Raw genomic sequence first — 18598 nt, 5'->3', positions numbered from 1 at the left:
TGAAGGCTTTTCTACATTTTGAACTTTGTTCCGAATGAATCAATACATACGAGGTAGCAATTATACCTTTATCAGAAAACGCCTCATTGTTCGCTTTGCGGTTAAACTTCCGTTAGGTTGGTTTGGTTTTTACGTGAAATTGTGTCATTCAGCCGATGAGATTGCTGTTCTATACCACGTAAAACATTAGTAATAATAGTTACCCTCCGATTAGTTGGCATTCTCATAATTAATAGGTTGTCTTTAATTGCCAAGTTTTACTGTACAAAGAATTGATCGAATCCCTGATATATGCTACCGCCGATTTCAGTTTGAATAATCCTGCTGAAATGATCCCTACAAATATCGACTATTCGAAAAGCAATACTAGGATTGAATAATATCTTGTACTTATTTCTGTATAGTGGATTGCAAAAGGGCTATCTCTCGTGAAGCTGAAAAATTATCAGCATCGTTACAACAATGAGCATGTTATTATAATATATATTATAAATAGCTCATTCTGGGCATCAGGTCAGTTAAAATCAATTAGGTAGTGTATATTTTATATAGTATAATACATTATGTGATTATATGTATATCATGATGACTTAAGAATTGTTACATTTAGTATACAGATCAAAATTGCCGAAAAAAAAATTTAATGATTCCTCTAGAAACCCGAAGACGTCGGCCCATAAAAAACTTCTTTCGCGTGAATTTTTTAGATTCTGCTCCACCCTAATAAACATGTATGAATTTATGAAAGAAGCTTCTTCTATTCTTCTGTCAGAGGAAGTTATGTCACGTGACCGCGGCGATTCCAGGTGCGAACAATAAACGCGCCAATGCCAATGTTTTCAGTATAATTTCATATGAATACGTATCGGATTTGTATTAATCCGTTACGAATATGGAAACTCGATGGTCTAAGGATACGAAAAATAAATTTGAAAAAATAAAAATCGAAAAAATCGATTTCGCCGCCGAATTCGAGCGTCGATTTCGAATGCAAAAGTTGTGGCAACAGAAGTCGCATCTCTTCGAGAATCGACGAATCATATTCTATGGCCAACCAAAATGGCCGACGCGCATCTGTCGTGTCCCGACCACGGTTAGCTGTTTCGGTTGTAATGTAGTCAAGTGCAGTAATGATAGAAGTGAATAACTAATGTAAACAATTCCTAAACTTAAACAAAACGCTCCGATCAACCCGGTGCATCACTTCACGTCTAACCATCAAATAATTCCCCTTGAAAATATTTCGGCGAGTCGTCTTAAGGACCTGGCAGAAATGGATGAACTTCGTGCACAGGGCTGGTGAGTTCGATTTTCTTATTATTTTACAGGCTCGTTTACAAGTCTCAGTTAACACTTGTGTAAACAGGTCTTGCCATTTTGTTGACGACGAAGTTATCCCTAAAAATGCCTGACACGTAGACGATTCATTGATTTGATGTATTTTAATTTTTTTTCTTCAACTTTTAGGTATCTGTCAGACGACGGTTACAACCTCTTGGGAGATTCCAGAGACGTCCAAAAAATAATCAAAAAGGCTTTAGATGTAAGCAGTTTTTCTTTGTTTACCATTTAGGTGTATATTTTTTTTAAGTATCGGTATTATTTAGTGCTGATCTTTGGTAGGGAAAAATTTGTTTTTATGTGGATTAACAGAGCTGATTTTATTGCAGTATGATCTTAAGGAAATTAGCAGCGGCCAAGGAGACTTGACTCAGGGAAATGTTGTGTGGCAAATACAAAAGTTACGCAATGTAGCGGCACCAAAAGGTAACGAAGAATCTCGATCAACTCCACGTTTGTTAAAACTCTCCTTAACAGATGGACAAAATAATTTTCAAGCTATAGAAATTGAGCCAATATCTTCTCTGAGGTAATATATTGAAAATGTAACCAGAAATAAAAAGTCTGTTTCGAGTCTTGCTTAAACAATGAGGGATTTCTTCTTTATCCACAGCATCAATACACCACCCGGTACAAAATTGTTGATGAAAAAGGGTGTGTTGGCAATATCTCATGGTATTATCTTACTAAAACCATCGCACATCTTGTCTGTACTTGGAGGAAAAGTACCCAGTCTCGTGGAAAAATGGGAAATGAACAAAGTAATGGAGTCTGAGTATACTTTTGCACTGCAAAAAGAATTGAATATGAGTGATGTGATTTTCAACTTATATTCTTTAAACATTCGATACAGAAATTAGCGCAACATTCCCGAGTCAGACCAGCAGAAGAGGGCGGACCACCACCGTGGATTCCATTTGGTAAAAAAATTATAAAAATCTCTGAACAAGATAAGAACTTCAAGGCCCTTGCTGACAAGGAAAGGGCATCAAAGGAGAATGCCGAGTTCGAAGCTCAAAGAAAAGATGCCATTGCTGAGGCTGCCAAACAGGGTAATAAAAAAGTATTTGGAGGTGGAAATAAACAGGTGAGAATCAACTACACATTAGCACGATCAATCATTGGTGAAATTCAACTATATTATTTTCATCTGTTTTTTCAGCTTTTGGATCATAGCGTTCAGAGGATTGTTGATCAAGGGTATTCGATTGAACAGGCCGAGTACGCCTTGAAGCTAAGTCGAAATAATGTTGATCGTGCATTACGGAGTCTACAGCGTAATGATAACAGATATAATAGAGAGCCTGTGTAAGTTTCAAAATCTAAAAATGGGTGTAAAATCAGTTACAAAAGTGGAAAATTTTTATTTCTATTTTACAGAAATTCTACCAGCGCTAGGGAGGTCAGAGAGCCAAAGGGAAAACGATTTGAGAAAAAAGTAGAAGATGGAAAACCTAGCAGTGGTAGGGTGTCTTTGTTTGATTTCCTTGAAGACAAGCTTCCTGCCCAAACCGATTTACCAGAAGAAACTAACAACAAACCTCAAGGAACGAATGATTTTTACAATAGTAAAGGAACCTATGATCGATTTGAATCAAAAAGTGCTGATCATATGGGAAGAGGTGGAAGGTAAAGAACGATAAACATACCATTTGAAAACCTAAAAACAGATTAATATTCTACACTTTGTATATTGAATTTTATGTTAATGCAGTATAGACTGTGTTTTTTATTTAATGAAATTTACACGAAGCTTATATTATAGTAAATTAATATTGGTCGCATCAAATTTTTTCTGGAATATCGGGATGTCAGTATTCCCATTCTAGAGTCAGAAAAATTGTATCATAGCCTGACTCTTTTTATACTTTGTTACAGTTCTTTTTTCTTTATGGTATAAAATTGTATCAATTTTCTTTCAGCCAAAATTCTTAATGTTTTGAGTCATATTTGTGACAATATTTCAGAAATCCAAGGGGGGGACGATCTTATCAGCCTGCACCACGATATTCAGAAGATGTAAAATCTAGTAAGCCGAAGCTAAGTAAAGCTAACTCCACAGCAGTCCAATATCCGCAACATAATCCTGCAAATGCTTCTTCCAATCAAAGGAAACCACCCAGGTTTCAAAAACCACAAGAAAATTCTACCGCTACTTACCAGCATGAAAATAATTACAAAATGGGCTTCAATAAAAGTTCTCATTCTTCTGAAAACAAAAACGGTATTGCTCAGCCTCGTTTGGAAAGTTCCAGCGAGAATGGTTACAATAGAAATCGACAGGAACAACAGCAAGGAAATTACAATAATAATAGACAGCAGAACCATTATCAAGCAGAACCGAAACACAGAGAGAACCAAGATCATAATACATACAACCCTAATGTACATAATAGAACAAACACGAGTTATCAAACCCATAAAAATACTTCCATAGAGAGCTATCAAAATCCGAATGGGAGTTCAAGTGAACAAAATTACCGAAATCGTCAAAACAGAAACCCGCCTACTACATCTAATGGGCGATACAACAGCAAAGAGACTGGTAGTTTGAATGAGCAAAAGGGTGGTAACAATAACAATAATCAATCAGCCATCCAGCAAGCTGAAGGTATGTGGGTTTGGCAGCCTGGTGACAAATGCATGGCCAAATATTGGGAAGACAACAGGGTGAGCTAGTTTGTAAAATATCTATTCGCCCTTTCTTATTTGTCTGGAATTAATACGTGCTCTCATTAATTAAAGGGGAATTCTAAGTCGTAACTGTTTTTTCTTTTTCTTGTAGTATTACAACGCAGAGGTCACAGCAGTTTCGCATAGGACTTGTGTGGTGCTATTCAAAGATTTTAACAATTTTGAAGAAGTGTTACAAGCCGACTGTATACCAATAACGATCGAGGTATTTGACCAATATTAACTTTTTTTTGCCATTTGAAATTTGAAATCTAATTTGAAAGCATAACACTAGATGTTAATTACCCTTCAAATTGCTAGGATGGTCCAATCCCGCAAGATGGTAGTCGAGACTTTAAGCAACATGCACAACGTGGTGAAAATCGTCAGCAACGCAACAATCAAGGCAATCATATAACTAGTGAGTATAAAGCAATGACCCATCGACCAGCAATGATCCCTAATTTGATCTATTCTTTTGTTTTCCAATATGAGCGTCAGAGGAAATCATTTGTTAGCAGAAAATTCTAACGAATTACTTTGTAAATCTATTATAATCGACTCTTATTAAAAGATTAAACGTATAATGTAGCAGGAATGGAGTTCCGAAGAGGGGGTGGAGGCAGTGGAACTGGTACCAGAGGCTACAATAAAAGGTCGCAGCATCGCAGTACTCGACCTATATACCAGCCGCCAGGTCAACGTAATCACTCGCCATGTCGGGCACCAAAGGATATGAATTCAGCTTCTTAACATAGTATTGGTAGCCTCGATTAAATTTATTAATGCAAATATTAATTATGCAAACTTTTAGAAAAACAAATACTTCAATGCTGTCACATATAATTAACCAAAGACTGACTTCGCAAGCAGCAGCCGCAATCTGCAACATTGTCTCATGGCAGCGCTTTACTAGGAGCGTTGTGTAACGTGTATTGATATAATTTAATCGAATATTACTTTCATTTGTTGCAGGGTATGATAAGTTTATGCCTAAAGCTTACACATTAATCATGAATCTAAAATATTTTGACTTACCCTCATCAGATATAGCTATAAGAAGAAAGAATAAGAATCTAAAATATTGATCATGATGCGGTCGAATCTCATTGTAAGTAACACGTGTCTCTGAGTCCTATTTTCACGTGCAATTCTGCAGTTCATGCAATGAAAGAGTACAAGAGCTTCATAATGATACTTGTAACTAGATTCGACTGTAATAAGAGGCAGCGTAACGGGATAATACATGTTGAGTAGAAAATCGTAAACCTGGTGATAAACTTGAAAAAAGGTATTAATTATTGTACATTAACTGTGGCTTTAGCAAGATTTACATTTAATTTACAAGCGTAATAAGCAAGGATACTTTAATCTGCGTCTGATGTATCTTTCGTAATAATAGTAATATTTATAATTTCACCAACTATGAAGAAGCGATAACTCTGTACCTTGTTTACCTTCCTAACACAGTAATAAAATTTATAATGTAAGGACTACTGAAAAACTTTTCACACTCTATATTATCTTAGTCCTTGCCGGTAACCACGGCGCCGCCCTTTCTGCGCACTACCTCTACCAACGTGCACTTACCATAAGAGAGCCTTACGCGCTTTTACCATAATAGTCAACCTTCAGGGCGTTCCCGGTTTCCCACCTTTTTGCGAGGTATAAGTTCTATGGGTAAAATACATCGAAATTGTTTAATCGGACCTCAAAAATATCGGCCAGAAATAATCGATTATTTAAATAAATAATCGATCTATTCGATTGATCATATGTCTCTCATAATATATATATGTATACATATAGGTATATGATGAAATAATGGGCGTTGTAAGTGACGAAACAAAAGTATAATAGTTCGAAGCGGAGATATAAAACGGAGGAAAGCCCAGAGTGATTCAGTCAGCGCCAGTCAGTCAGCGCGGAATCGTTCTCAGCAATGCGGACATATTGTGTGGAGAATGTATTTCACGCAATAGTTGAGCGAGATCTTCACAATTTGTAAACAGAAAATTTTTTGCCATTCTATACCCAGTTTGGTGCGCTTTAGGTCGATTTCCATCTTCAGAGTATTGAAAAAGAATCCTTTTCTCTCGGACAGATTTGGTGGGAAACAGAATTAGACTGTTTTGGTGAGTGGGAGGTTCGATCGAAAGTGACGCTGACATTGTTTTTCCAAACAACCTGTTATAACACACAGTGAGAGATTTTTTTTTGGGGAGGGGAAATAATATTCAGATCCAAGATGAAAGAGGAGTGGAGTATAAGCTTGTGGTCTGTCGCTTTAGCTGTCCTTGGTGTACTTGGTATATTTTTGGGGACGTATCTGTTGAGGAACTTTACAGTACTTTGGTATTTCAAGAAGCGTAATGTACCGTACAGCAAGCCAGTCTTCATATTTGGCAACATGCTGCCGATGCTGCGGCAGAGAAAATCACTCGCCGAATTCTTCCAGGATTTATACCGAGAATTTCCGAACGAAAAATACTTCGGTGCATTTGAATTCGGAAATCCCATCTACGTTCTGCGGGATACCGAACTGATAAAATCGGTAACCGTTAAGCACTTCGATCACTTTTCCAACCACAAAGCCTACGTGGACGAGTCGGTGGATCCTCTTTTCGGTGGTAATTTATTCTCCATGACAGGGGAACGTTGGAAGGAGATGAGGTCAATAGTTAGTCCGACATTCACCTCCAGTAAAATGCGCGTGATGTTCGAGCTGATATCAAAATGCGCGGACGATTTTACTGATTATTTAGAAAAACAGCCCCGCCCGTTAACCGTTGAAATGAAGGGCCTCTTCACGAGATATACGAACGACGTGATAGCCACGGCCGCGTTTGGCGTCAGCGTTAATTCCTTGGAGAATCAGGAAAACGAGTTTTACCTTATGGGCAAAGACGCCACAAACCCTGGTGGCCTGACGACCATTAAAATGTTCTTGTTCTCCTGGAGTCCCACGTTGATGAAGATCCTGAGACAGACCTACGTCTCGAACAAAGTGGCAACATTTTTCCGAAATTTAGTCAAGGACACGATATCGACGAGAATTAAGGATGGAATCGTTAGACCGGATTTGATTCATCAACTGATGCAGGCCAAGCATAAACGGGGAGACGAAAAACTCTCTATTGATGAAATTACTGGGCAGGCTTTCATTTTCTTCTTCGCCGGTTTCGACACTGCTTCAACGCTGATGTCATTCACTTGTCACCAGCTGGCCGTTCATTCCGATATTCAGGATAAACTGATCGCCGAGATTGACGCCGCGTACGACGAAGATGGCGGCAAACTCTCTTACGACAAAGTCAGCCAACTCAAGTACCTCGATATGGTTTTGAATGAAACATTGCGCTACTATCCACCCGCCGTGAACACCGACCGCTTAAGCAATCTTGAATTTGAGCTGCCGCCGCCGAATGGAACTGACAAACCGGTAATCGCCAAGCCTGGGACTCGAGTCTGGATTCCGATATTCGCCCTTCATCATGACTCCCAATATTTCCCCGACCCTGAGAAGTTCGATCCGGAAAGATTCAGTCCGGAAAACAAGGGAAGCATCAACCCCTTTGCTTACATGCCATTCGGCGTCGGTCCCAGAAACTGTCCTGGAAGCAGGTTCGCCTTGATGGAAACTAAGATCGTGCTCTGCTGTCTTTTGAGAAAATTCCGCATTTGCGTCGGTTCCAAAACCCAAGTTCCTTTAGTCCTCAGCAGGACTTCACCAGTCATGACGGCCGAGCATGGATTCTGGCTGGATTTGGAATCGAGGAAATCCGCCGCTTGTTGACCGTCAATAAAATATGGATTTTGCTGAATCGACGAGAGATGTTTGATGATTCAGTGAATTCACAAAGGTGAAGGAGATTTATTGGCGATTGAACGTTGGATTTGTGTTTTTACTTTATACTTTTATTAATCTTTTTCTACTGAAATTATGTGCGCATAGTATAATAATCCTACATCGACTGCGTCAGAACTTTTTCAATTTTCTTGTTTATCATATTTATATAATAGAAGTTATAGTAGAAGTCTAAAACCATGTTGTATACATTTATGAAAAAAGAAAATAAAATCACTTTGTAATAGCCATCTATTGCAATAAATACTGCGACACGGAGTTAAAATGGTTTCTTCACTTCTTTAATTTTTTTCACGAAAGTATAACAGAGTGATTGCTTCTTACGTGATTGCAAAAAGCCGCAGCAGCATTTCCCACCATCGAAGCATTCTGATTGGTGTACTAAGGTTAGGTTAGTCAACCAATCAGAATGCTTGGATGGTGGGAAATACTGCACTCTGCTACGTTTTGTTGCCATGAAATCCCAGCCTGACAATGAGATTGATAAGAACTAAGGAATCCGATATCTTGGTGGGAGAAAAATATTTATTCAACTTATACACGTGGACATTAATGATAAGATTGTATTCACAGTTATTAAACTGAAGCCAGAGGCTGAAGTTAGTAGTCAGATGTGTAATAAACTTCTCTAAGTCGGACAATATTCGGCTCTAGTTTTCTAGTACGTAGCGACTATCTTGCACAAAAACATTGACCGTCAGAGCAGAAGACCGATACGTTGATCATCGAACCCGGTTTCACGTTGATAAATTTTGTTGAAATAAAATAGTGATTTCACATGATTTTTAAAGTAAATTCATTACGGATCCGTGAATGTGTATATTAATGTGGAAATATGGTGAGACTGTGCAACATTATTTTATGCAAAGCGGATGCTTGTTTCGACATAACCTGTTATGCGTAAGTATATTATTGTGTCCATAAAAACGAATGATTGTTTTTGAGTCCCTCATTTTTTACAAATTTAAAAGCAATCTGAATCTTTTAAGTTTATATGTAGTCGCCACTTTCTGTCCAAACACTGTCATAATACTCCAACTGGTAGAAATTATTTGAAAAAAGATGCATCACAATATGTTTCGAAGTACTTCCGTATGGCGAACCAATTAAAACCAGTAAAACTATGGTTTGTTGATATTTTATGTGATACATCAAATGATTTGGATTTCATGTTATGCAGATGAAAGATTGTGTTTCTAATAATATGTTGTTTCAGATCACAAATACTAATGTGAACGATGATCAAAGCGTCAAACGGTAACGATGTGCAGCAGAGAATTTAACAGATGATATTGGGAATATCTGAAACTAAACAATCGAGTCATTTGAGGAACGTTGATGCCATGGCAATACGTGCAGAGTCCTCTTACTTTTGCTTTGGGATTTGCGATAAATACTCATAGTTTCATCAATCTGGCAGAAGATTTGTTCAATTTAGCAGATAATTCTTTGAAATTTTTTTTAGCTTACAAATTCTTGCAACACCACATTGAATTAACTTATTGCTGTATCAGATCTCATAAGTGGTGGAACAATAATCCAAACTGTTTGCAATTTAAATGGGCTATATGTCAGTTACTGTTCAGAAATAAAGTTGAGCTGAGCATTAATGCAAATTGTTTAGGTGATATAACAGAAGTAATGTCAATCTTAGAATTCCGTAGTTCGAAAAGATCTATTATCGATGCTACATTAGATACTAATAACGATAACCAAGATCTGCCAGATCATCTGTTAGAGGCATTAGATAAAGTGGAACTATCAGCGCTTCAGAATAATGTATTATATTATATCATTGCAACTATCATATGTAATATAATCGCCAAACTGCCTGTCAGGATTGTAAAAATCTTTTACTGGATGACGGACAACATAAGACAGCTGATCACTGCTATACCGTTGATATGAATAATCTTTCTTCGTAGTTTATTCTTTTCATCAAATGCTGCATTTAACATTGTTACGAACGCCGAAAGGGCTTTCCGAGCAGATTTGCATACAAGTATGATAGACAAGTCTAATTTTAAAAGAAATATAATTGTTCCGGTTATACACAAATTGATATCCACTAATAGTGTGTTTTACAGTAAAAAACATTCTATTGATACTGTCGCAAAAGTTGAGGATCTGCATGAAATTCAACTCAGGAAGACTTTAGTGTCTTTATAGGCTAATTTGCGAATACATAGTCATGCAAAAAAGATGACCCAGCGACATTTGGGTGCTCGCATCAATCATAGGCAACATCTTTATAATACAATATTATTTTACAATATTTGGCTTATTGATATCTCATATATCATTCCCTTTCTTTTATAAGTTTAAATTATGGATGCGAGGGATAATATTGCTTTTTAAGAAATTTCACTCGCTACTTTCTGTTATACTTATTATAATTTATTTATTTGGATAAACGTTTGTTTTATGATAATATTTGCCTGTGATAGTTTTGTTTCTTCCTGTACCTTCATACTTTGATTACTAATTACATCTCTACTTATATTATCCCATATTTTTGTTATTACCTATTCTTACATCCCCTTATCCTTACTACCATTTTCCTCATTCTAGTTTACGCAGGTTACTGTAGCATACATTATAGGTACGTACCATCTAAACTGATTTTTATCTTAATTTTTAGAGGAACCAGTACCCCGGGAGTAGAAAAAACGGATTGTCAAATAGACTGGAAAAATCAGAGGAGAATGCTTCGGCCTATGTTATGATACATCTGGTTAGTTTTTGAAAACTACGAAAGTATGGGTTTTGCAATCAGTGTCAACAGATCTGGTAAGTAAATTTATTTGTACATATTCAAAATCAATTGCATAACTAATTTACCATTCAAATTCAAATTTGAAGCTTTCTATGTAGATATTTAGTCGTATATTCTATTTATAATTATTTTCACTCACTTTATCATATAATTGTAGTTTGATAAATATACATCTGTTTTTATCATTTTTTTATTGTATTTTTGTGCATACATATAAAATATTGTTTACAATTGAATAAACATAATCGGGCAACAATATATCCAAGAACTGAATAAAACAATTTCAAATTATATTTTTTCGTGCCTATTAAATCCTTTTCGTTCCTTTCATTGGCTTCACAAAGGACTTATAGGTATAGTCTATTGCGCCCCCAATATTTCTCAAAGCGTCTGACTAATGTTTGCAGGTCAGTGTGTATACATGCGTGTCCGCGCGCATTCCTATGTATAGAGTTCAGTGACACGGTATGCCTCGAAATGCAGCTTCTTTCTTCAAAAAAGTTTCTCTCTCCCGCACTGAATTGGACTTAAGTAAGATGTGTACCAACGGCGCCAAATTACCCCAGATTGGTGGTGATTAATTATTGTGACGTTGAATCTGCGTTGAGAAAAAATGAGCGGGACTTTAAAAATAATTCCCTCACAATATAGGGATTTCTTTAGACAGTTGGTAGACATCTCACATCAAGGCTTTGATGTCGAAGAAAGGGGCGTGTCGTAAGAGTTTTAAGCACACTTCGATTCGCATGGAAGCGACATTGCGGTTGTTCGCTTTCATGAGTCTAGATTTTCATGGGCAGCAAAACGCTGCCGCAATATTATGCTGCCCAGTTCTTGGCCAATAGGAATGTCAAGAATATAGATAATTCGCATTCATCGTCCATCAGGTGGCGCTAGTGTCGATCAAGTTCCAGTCATCTAAGAAAGGTAAGATCATTTTTACTTATTAATCCAACGATCATCCCTCCTCCAGATTATCCGAAAAGCGCGATAAGCATGCTTATTCAGTACCTGCTGATCCAGAACTACAGACTTTGCCGTAGCTGTGCCTACACAATTAGATCTAGTGTCTAACTTCTGGAATCGGCGTGGAGTGGAGTTATGACGTCACGCACTAGTGATTAAAAATCACTATCCCTATGAGTACAATAACAGATGCTAGTATTTAGTCCTCTTTATACCACTGCTTTATACAATGTCTTTATACGTTCGTGGATTAAACTTCCTGTAGTGACGAATGAAGTGAGATAACCTAATCTTACGAACCAACTTTGGTTGTGTAGCGAGATTACGATGCTCGTTGGTGAGTTACTTGCTTGTGTATCGACCAAAAATAGATAAATGGATCGAATACGTGCGTGTTAGTCGCTCGGTCTTCTCAATGATGTATCATTAATTCTTACGACTCGTTAAGAAGTGTGTAGGGCATGGATACGCTTAAAACAAGTCAAGAAATCGTCCACGAAGGCTGGCTTATAAAATCGCCACCCTCAAAATTGTGGAGAGCGGTAAGGTTTCCTCTAATATCTAATCGAAGATGACTCTTACCATTGTTTACGTTAACCAGGGCTTCTATCATCCGACAACTAATCATTCCCGTTTAATGTTCGAATAACCCATGTTCTGATTGAACGGGATTCATCTATCGTCAAGCCCCATACTTGATCGAAACACTTCGAACCGTTTTTTACGAGTTAACATTTTTCCTAACAAAATAACCGTCAGTCTAACCTAGGAAGTGAATGATATCCCTTCCACCTTATCCTTGGACACTCATGAATATACCAGAAATGTGTACACTTGTCTTTCCTAAGTCAATCCTGGATCCATCTTTTTGTTCGCTTGGGTTTTTCCTAACAATCATTCTTTATTTGCTCAACTGTGGAAAATGGCTCAACACTACTACGAACAGTTGGTCAAATATCTGTTTGTTGCACGTACTTCAGAGCTTCGTTTATGCCACTAAAATTTATGATTTATTCTTAATAATCATTGTTTGTTGTCAATTTTTATTTAAATATAAGTTGTCTTTGTCATATTTGTCGAGCTACTGCTTTCAGTATTTTTACAGGCAACTACTTCAAATGTAAACTTATTATTTAGAGCATCTAATCAAAGCCTCTAAGTAAATGTACTTAATTGTCAGCATTCTTGACATCTCAATTAGACTACTTCATTCTATTGCATCTTATTGAATCAATTGTCATAAGGTGTAGATAGCATGTTGAATACCTTGTGTAATACAGTAGAAGTACATCAAAATAATATCATTTTAGACGAATCTAATTTAAATATTTCATTGTTTCCATTGAATGGCAATTTATCTTCTTTAGATCTTTACTGAATTATAACATTTTTTCCATAAAATTAGTCTAACTGCTACTTTTCTGGTTTATTCGCTATGGTTCAATGTCTTAGTTTCCATTGACACATAGCTCCGTGAGTCATGCTGCAACAAAAATGAATCTCCTTGAAACTGATTCCAACGTCACTAACTAGTTAGCATCTGTTGCAACCAGAAAAAATCTGTTTCATCAGTACTGTTCAATTAATTGAATTCCAGCGAAAAGTAATGTTAAACAAAAATAATCAATCATATATTTGGATATTGGACTGTTTTAAATCAATATAAATCATAAATCATAAAAAATATTACTATGTATCATGCCTTGAAACTGATTGCTTTAGAGATGGCGCAAGCGTTGGTTCGCGCTTCGTCACAGCGGAGAATTGCCTGGACAATATTTCTTGGAATATTACACAGACAGACGTTGCAGAAAGCTGAAGGGTCGCATAGATTTGGATCAATGCGAACAGGTAGTTATTTGAATTTCAAAAAACTTGGAATACATTGAAGTTAGTTTTTGCTAAAAATTACAAGTCATCGCAATTTAGGAATTAGTACAATCATTGCTTAATCAATTTCATATGTGTAGGTGGATGCTGGTTTGAGATTTGAAAATCGAAAGCAGAAATATCAATTCATGTTCGACGTGAAGACTCCGAAAAGAACTTATTACTTGGTGGCAGAGAGCGAAGCTGATATGAACAAGTGGGTCGATGCAGTTTGCCAGGTTTGCGGTTTGAAAGCTTACACACAGGATGACGATCAGCAGTGTCAAAGTAAGTCTAAAAATAAGTATCTCTGTCTAAAACTAGTTAAATTTACAATTCTGTTACAATTTGTCTGCCTCTTAGATATTAATTGAATTTCAAAATGCAGATCTTTCTTGACAAAAAATAGTTTTTGGCTGTTTGGTTTTTTTTTATGTGTAGACGAATATACTATGAACATATTCTAGTGTCGCTAACGAAAGTTGTCTGTATTTCGATTTTTCTGTTCAACAGTGTTTCCATTCGAGCCTCAAGAGTCGCCTCCGATCTCACCAACCAGTACTATATCTGGACCCTACATTCCAATCAGTGAATGCATTTCTGGCCGCTCCTTGAACGACACAAGCTCTCTTAGTTCTGCTCTGGGACAGAATACAGAACAATATTATGATGCCCCAAGAAAGTTGGCTCCTTCTCCACCCAGATCTCCGACTACAACAGACGCAGAAAGTGTATTTACTGACGATGAATGGACTTCCCCAGTTCCCAGTGTCAATTGGGAGACGTTCCCGTCTTCTCGTAAGTAAAAAATTGTCATTAAAGCAGTAGTTGACCTAATTGAACAGACTTAATTCACGGATATTCCTTTCAAAACTTAAGTGTATTGACAATAATTTCTAAGGAATAAAGATGCCATCTGCTTTGAATCATATTTTGGTTTTGCAAAATCAAATTACGTGTTGATTCTTTTGTGATGGATCATTTAATTGATCTGAGTTTTTTAGTAGTACTTTACATAATTCATATTCACATTGACTCAATAATGATTGTACAAAGTTATTTTCTACATTCGAACGTTTTTGGGTAGAAATTTACTTTATTTATTATTCGCATTCATACTAACTTTTTCTGACATTATTTGTAATTTCTATTTGGAACACTTTCTTCTTATACCGTTTTTGAATCCAACATCTACCTATTAGGAATATTCATCACTTTCCTTCGATACAGATTTTTCTCATTCTGATCAATTATGTAAGAATTCTGTGAGGTTGAAAAAAAAAACTTTACTTTGAACTGAAAAATTTTTTAAGCAGGTGAAGCTAGACCCAGTAACGTATCAGGAGATGCAGAGATTGGATCTTGGAGCGTAATGAAAAGATTTGGAAAGCTTCAGATCGTAGATTCAGTGACACCTCCGACTGTAGAAAAGATACCAGCACCTCCACGACCTCCAAAACCTCCTCATATGGTGCCAGAGAATTTTGGTCACAATTATTTGAATCTTGATGGTGCGGCGGAAAGTTCCAAGCCCACAACTCCTGCCACTCCTGCTCCATCTACTCCAGCTACCGCAATTATAACCGATGAAACTTACGACTTTCCCCGGTCCCATCAGCCAGGATCGAATGTGGATACAAACACAAACACCGCGGGTCGACCAGGCAGGCATTGCTACTCCAATGCTGCGCCTACGAACACGGATGGGCACGTTTTTCGATACGATTTTCATGAAGAGGAACCATCCAGCCCCCGTTCTGAATCATCGACAACGGCAACGTACTCAAACTTGCCTAGCCCTCTAACTAGGGACTCTTCAAGCGCTGTACCATCCCTAATGCCTCCACCGCCTCCAGTTGTTTACAGAGATTTGAAACCAGGCAGAAGAACTAGTGATTCGACGTCAATCATTAGCAATGAACCATCACCTGGCCCTGTTTTATCTGTACCGGAATCAAGTTCAACTGAGCACTCGCCAGCTGAGCCACCGAGTATTAACAGAAAACTCAAGCCATCTCTCGCTAAATCACCTATCGATGGTAAGTTTGTGGAAATCCATTCAAATTTATTTATGAGTCAGGGAGCGTTATTTAGAATTCATATGTTGTAAGTTGCCCTAATTTATAATCTACATGCTACAGGTATACCGGAATTCGAATACTCTTCTGTTTTTTCAAATAACAGTTAGAAATCAAAACAATAAACAATATTTTTCTATTTCTTATTCCAGGACCATTACAATTAGCATCGCCACCAGGCAAAGGCAGAATACGTGCAGCACCCAGTCCGACACCGCCAACTCACTCTCAATCTATTCGACATCAGTCGACGTCTGACGAAGATAACAATGCGTGCGATGACAAAGAAGAGGTAAATATCGTTTGGTCGAAATTAGGAATTAATCATTAAATTGATATGTGTTTTGACATGGTTGTCTATTTACTTTTCCAGATATATTACTTTCAAGATCAGAATACATTTATACCTGCCTCGCACCGTTCTTTCGAAGTTCTGCAATACTTGGACTTGGATCTGCAAGGAAGTTTCGTATCGTCCCCTTTGCCACCTGCCCAGTCACCACCGAGTACGACAGTCTATAAGACTGTAGATTTTCTGAAAACTGAGGCCTTCAATCGCACCAGACAATTAGTAGAAGAAGAAAGAGCGCAATGTACAGCTGAACTTACGTAACTCAATGTGCTTAATGTGGTGTGTCATGATTTCATTCTAAATAGGATATTAGACGCTCTCTATCCTAGAAAATGATGGAAATCGAAAAGTGGAACACAAAAAATGCATGTTGCGCCTATCTCTTGATGATGATAAACGGGTGATACTGTAATTGAAGTAGAAAGGAATAACTTGAGCCGTAGGACGGGCTGGTATAACTTTTATAATAGTGACCTTAATTTCATAGCACAATTTATATAAAGACTATATAGAGACACATGAGGTGCGTATAGTTTTATTTTTTACTTGTTAGATGCAATACATATCGTATGCTTTGCTCCGTGTGCTCTAATTGGCTGATAAATTTACCAAAATTACTTAAAACTCACTTTTAACTATGAAGGCAGCAATGTTAAAGGTGTTGTTTGAGTCATGTCATATTTAGTAGCCTCTCGGTGAGAAAGCCACAGAGTCTAAACCGATTGACACTCTGTCACGATACATGTATAGCAATTTAACAGTCGTTTTTCATAAACATGCTTACGTTTATCGATGCAATAAATTATCGCAATGAAAGCCAATTATTAAAAAGCGACAAATGAAATCTAATCCGTCTCAAAATCGAATTTACGAAGTCGACCAATTTCAATCTGATTTGTTTTTTTGTTTATTACATTAGTATTACTGACGGAAAAACCTTAGTACACGTTTCAACGTGTGATCAATGATCTCATAAGACCCTAAAGGGCTGTGTATTTATCTTTAATTATGTTTCTTCTTTCTGTTTTTTATTTCAGAAAACATAACTGTGAAATGAGTTGCTTGACTATAAATCTTCATCGATGGAAACCGTTCAAAACAGTAAAAATTCAAATGCACCAACTGATATTCATTGCACTTCATTCGCGTATTTAGACTCCCACGATTTTTTTGAATTGCGTGTATAAAAATGATAAGTATTTAAAACTTTTTTTCTATGGATGAAAAGTAACTGACTGTGGAGAAATGATAGTTGTCAGTATATAGTATTGATCAAAAATAACGAAAAGAAACATAACACTGACAACTAGATAAATCGTAGGACATTACTGGATCTAATGAGTCGTCACACGTGAAAATATAAATCCATAAAATTGAATAACTTTGAATACCGTATGCCGATGCAACATTCCGAAAATTTTGAGGATTGCTGGAGAAACTTATTGTGTGGAATAGTCCAGTATAACTCGATAAAAAAACGTCAAACTTAACTGATGATTCCTGCAATCATTTGCATAAATATCGAAATCGCAAGCTAATGTGGCATTGTTAGCAGTTTTCACAAAATGCCACGATTTCTTTAGGGCTTATAATTTTTGTTTCTGACAAGTTTACAATTTCAGAGGCTCAGAATAAGTAAAGCCGCTATTTTTTGTATATGTAATAATTTTAATTGGAATCCAAATCGATGTTTGGGATTCAGAAACTTCTACATAATTATTTTCTGATATTTTTATCCGAGGGAATAGATAAGTCAATCGTTGTGTAAAAGATGTCTTCACCGTTTAATCAGAATACTTCAAATTGCTTCTCCAATACTGTAAAGTATTACTTTTTTTTTCAAACTTTATCATAATTCATGAAAATTTTGACAGAAATCTTGATTTATTACTATAGCATAATCACTTTTTTGTACATTTGTTTAATGATTAAAATCGAAGAAATGTTTTTGTGACACGTGTCTCCAAACAAGATCGCATTAGTGTTAATTAGTATTTGATTCAAACAGAGGTAAAAATTATCGGAGTTTGATAGCAATATTTTAGTAAACCAAAAATATAATGATAAACTAAATAATAATTCCAAACGTGATAGAAAAAAAGTGTCTTCGAGAAAAATCTGCATTATTTTGTATCGTCTTTAAAAGTTGTTATCTTCAACTACGATTAAATTTCGTGTAATTTGCGGAGATGAAAATTCGGAAAAATTCACTGTATTCCGAAAAGTATCAGTTTCATTATTACAATCTGATCTTACAGACTTTCTTTTTTTACAATAATTGTGAGGATAACTTTGATACCATTATCATTTCATCATGATAAATACAATAGCTAGTACTCCGTTTAAGAAAGTCTCAACGATGTGCAACCCTTCGTCTTTAAAATCTGCAACGAATTTTGAAGCAGGCGCATTGTAGAGTTTCATAAACTTGTTGCTTTTGATAAAATATATATTGCCTCTAGCTAATATATAATTATAATAATAGACAAATATATTATAATATATGAACGTGCCTATACTTTAATGTTTAATATCTATCGTTAATCTATGCTAGGTATACATATTCAATATACATATATACAAACACATAAATATGCTAAATAGTTCACGTAATCGTGTAGTTAGGAGGTTAAAATTTTTTTTCTCTTTTTTTGTTTTTATTTCAAACCTGTGTC

The 18598-nt window shown here is 36.4% G+C and overlaps 3 protein-coding genes across 7 annotated transcripts; all 3 read left to right on the top strand.

Moving 5' to 3' along the window:
• The first annotated feature begins 1037 nt into the window (after window positions 1–1037).
• Window positions 1038–5505, top strand: LOC124412501 (tudor domain-containing protein 3). 4 transcript variants are annotated; one of them, XM_046892416.1, is made up of 12 exons: window positions 1038–1299; window positions 1468–1543; window positions 1671–1870; window positions 1955–2102; window positions 2195–2428; window positions 2504–2649; window positions 2722–2970; window positions 3309–4011; window positions 4127–4240; window positions 4336–4435; window positions 4610–4639; window positions 4931–5505. In XM_046892416.1, the coding sequence occupies exons 1-12, from the start codon at window positions 1274–1276 to the stop codon at window positions 4951–4953; spliced, it is 2049 nt and encodes a 682-aa protein (XP_046748372.1). In that variant the 5' UTR covers window positions 1038–1273; the 3' UTR covers window positions 4954–5505. The 4 variants fall into 4 exon arrangements, with proteins under 4 accessions (XP_046748372.1, XP_046748371.1, XP_046748370.1 ...); XM_046892415.1 differs by having other exon boundaries at window positions 4607–4639; XM_046892414.1 differs by having other exon boundaries at window positions 4610–5505.
• Window positions 5506–6029: 524 nt separating this feature from the next.
• LOC124412503 (cytochrome P450 9e2-like) lies at window positions 6030–7833 on the top strand. Its single transcript, XM_046892420.1, has one exon. The coding sequence runs from the start codon at window positions 6263–6265 to the stop codon at window positions 7808–7810; it is 1548 nt and encodes a 515-aa protein (XP_046748376.1). The 5' UTR covers window positions 6030–6262; the 3' UTR covers window positions 7811–7833.
• A 4017-nt stretch (window positions 7834–11850) lies between these two features.
• LOC124412502 (GRB2-associated-binding protein 2) lies at window positions 11851–17847 on the top strand. Of its 2 annotated transcripts, none has more exons than XM_046892419.1 (7): window positions 11851–12166; window positions 13347–13475; window positions 13595–13781; window positions 14007–14291; window positions 14810–15532; window positions 15724–15863; window positions 15945–17847. In XM_046892419.1, exons 1-7 carry the CDS (start codon window positions 12086–12088, stop codon window positions 16182–16184), a joined length of 1785 nt encoding a protein of 594 aa, XP_046748375.1. In that variant the 5' UTR covers window positions 11851–12085; the 3' UTR covers window positions 16185–17847. The 2 variants fall into 2 exon arrangements, with proteins under 2 accessions (XP_046748375.1, XP_046748373.1); XM_046892417.1 differs by having other exon boundaries at window positions 14807–15532.
• The last annotated feature ends 751 nt before the right edge of the window (window positions 17848–18598 follow it).

The sequence above is a fragment of the Diprion similis genome, chromosome 11 (assembly GCF_021155765.1).
Source record: "Diprion similis isolate iyDipSimi1 chromosome 11, iyDipSimi1.1, whole genome shotgun sequence".
In the NCBI taxonomy this organism is placed as follows: domain Eukaryota; kingdom Metazoa; phylum Arthropoda; class Insecta; order Hymenoptera; family Diprionidae; genus Diprion; species Diprion similis.
The sequence above is the reverse complement of the archived record's forward strand: the minus strand, read 5'-3'. Positions and strand labels throughout refer to the sequence as shown.

What these genes read in the sequence shown, in the direction of transcription:
- LOC124412501 (XM_046892413.1), top strand. Translation starts at nt 1,274, where the DNA reads ATGGATGAACTTCGTGCACAGGGCTG. An exon ending in GAACTTCGTGCACAGGGCTG is followed by an intron (nt 1,300 to 1,467) that starts GTGAGTTCGATT and finishes TTCAACTTTTAG; the next exon opens with GTATCTGTCAGACGACGGTT. An exon ending in TCAAGGCAATCATATAACTA is followed by an intron (nt 4,436 to 4,606) that starts GTGAGTATAAAG and finishes CGTATAATGTAG; the next exon opens with CAGGAATGGAGTTCCGAAGA.
- LOC124412503 (XM_046892420.1), top strand. Translation starts at nt 6,263, where the DNA reads ATGAAAGAGGAGTGGAGTATAAGCTTGTGGTCTGTCGCTTTAGCTGTC.
- LOC124412502 (XM_046892417.1), top strand. Translation starts at nt 12,086, where the DNA reads ATGGATACGCTTAAAACAAGTCAAGAAATCGTCCACGAAGGCTGGCTT. An exon ending in CCTCAAAATTGTGGAGAGCG is followed by an intron (nt 12,167 to 13,346) that starts GTAAGGTTTCCT and finishes TGATTGCTTTAG; the next exon opens with AGATGGCGCAAGCGTTGGTT. An exon ending in GGAGACGTTCCCGTCTTCTC is followed by an intron (nt 14,292 to 14,806) that starts GTAAGTAAAAAA and finishes AAATTTTTTAAG; the next exon opens with CAGGTGAAGCTAGACCCAGT.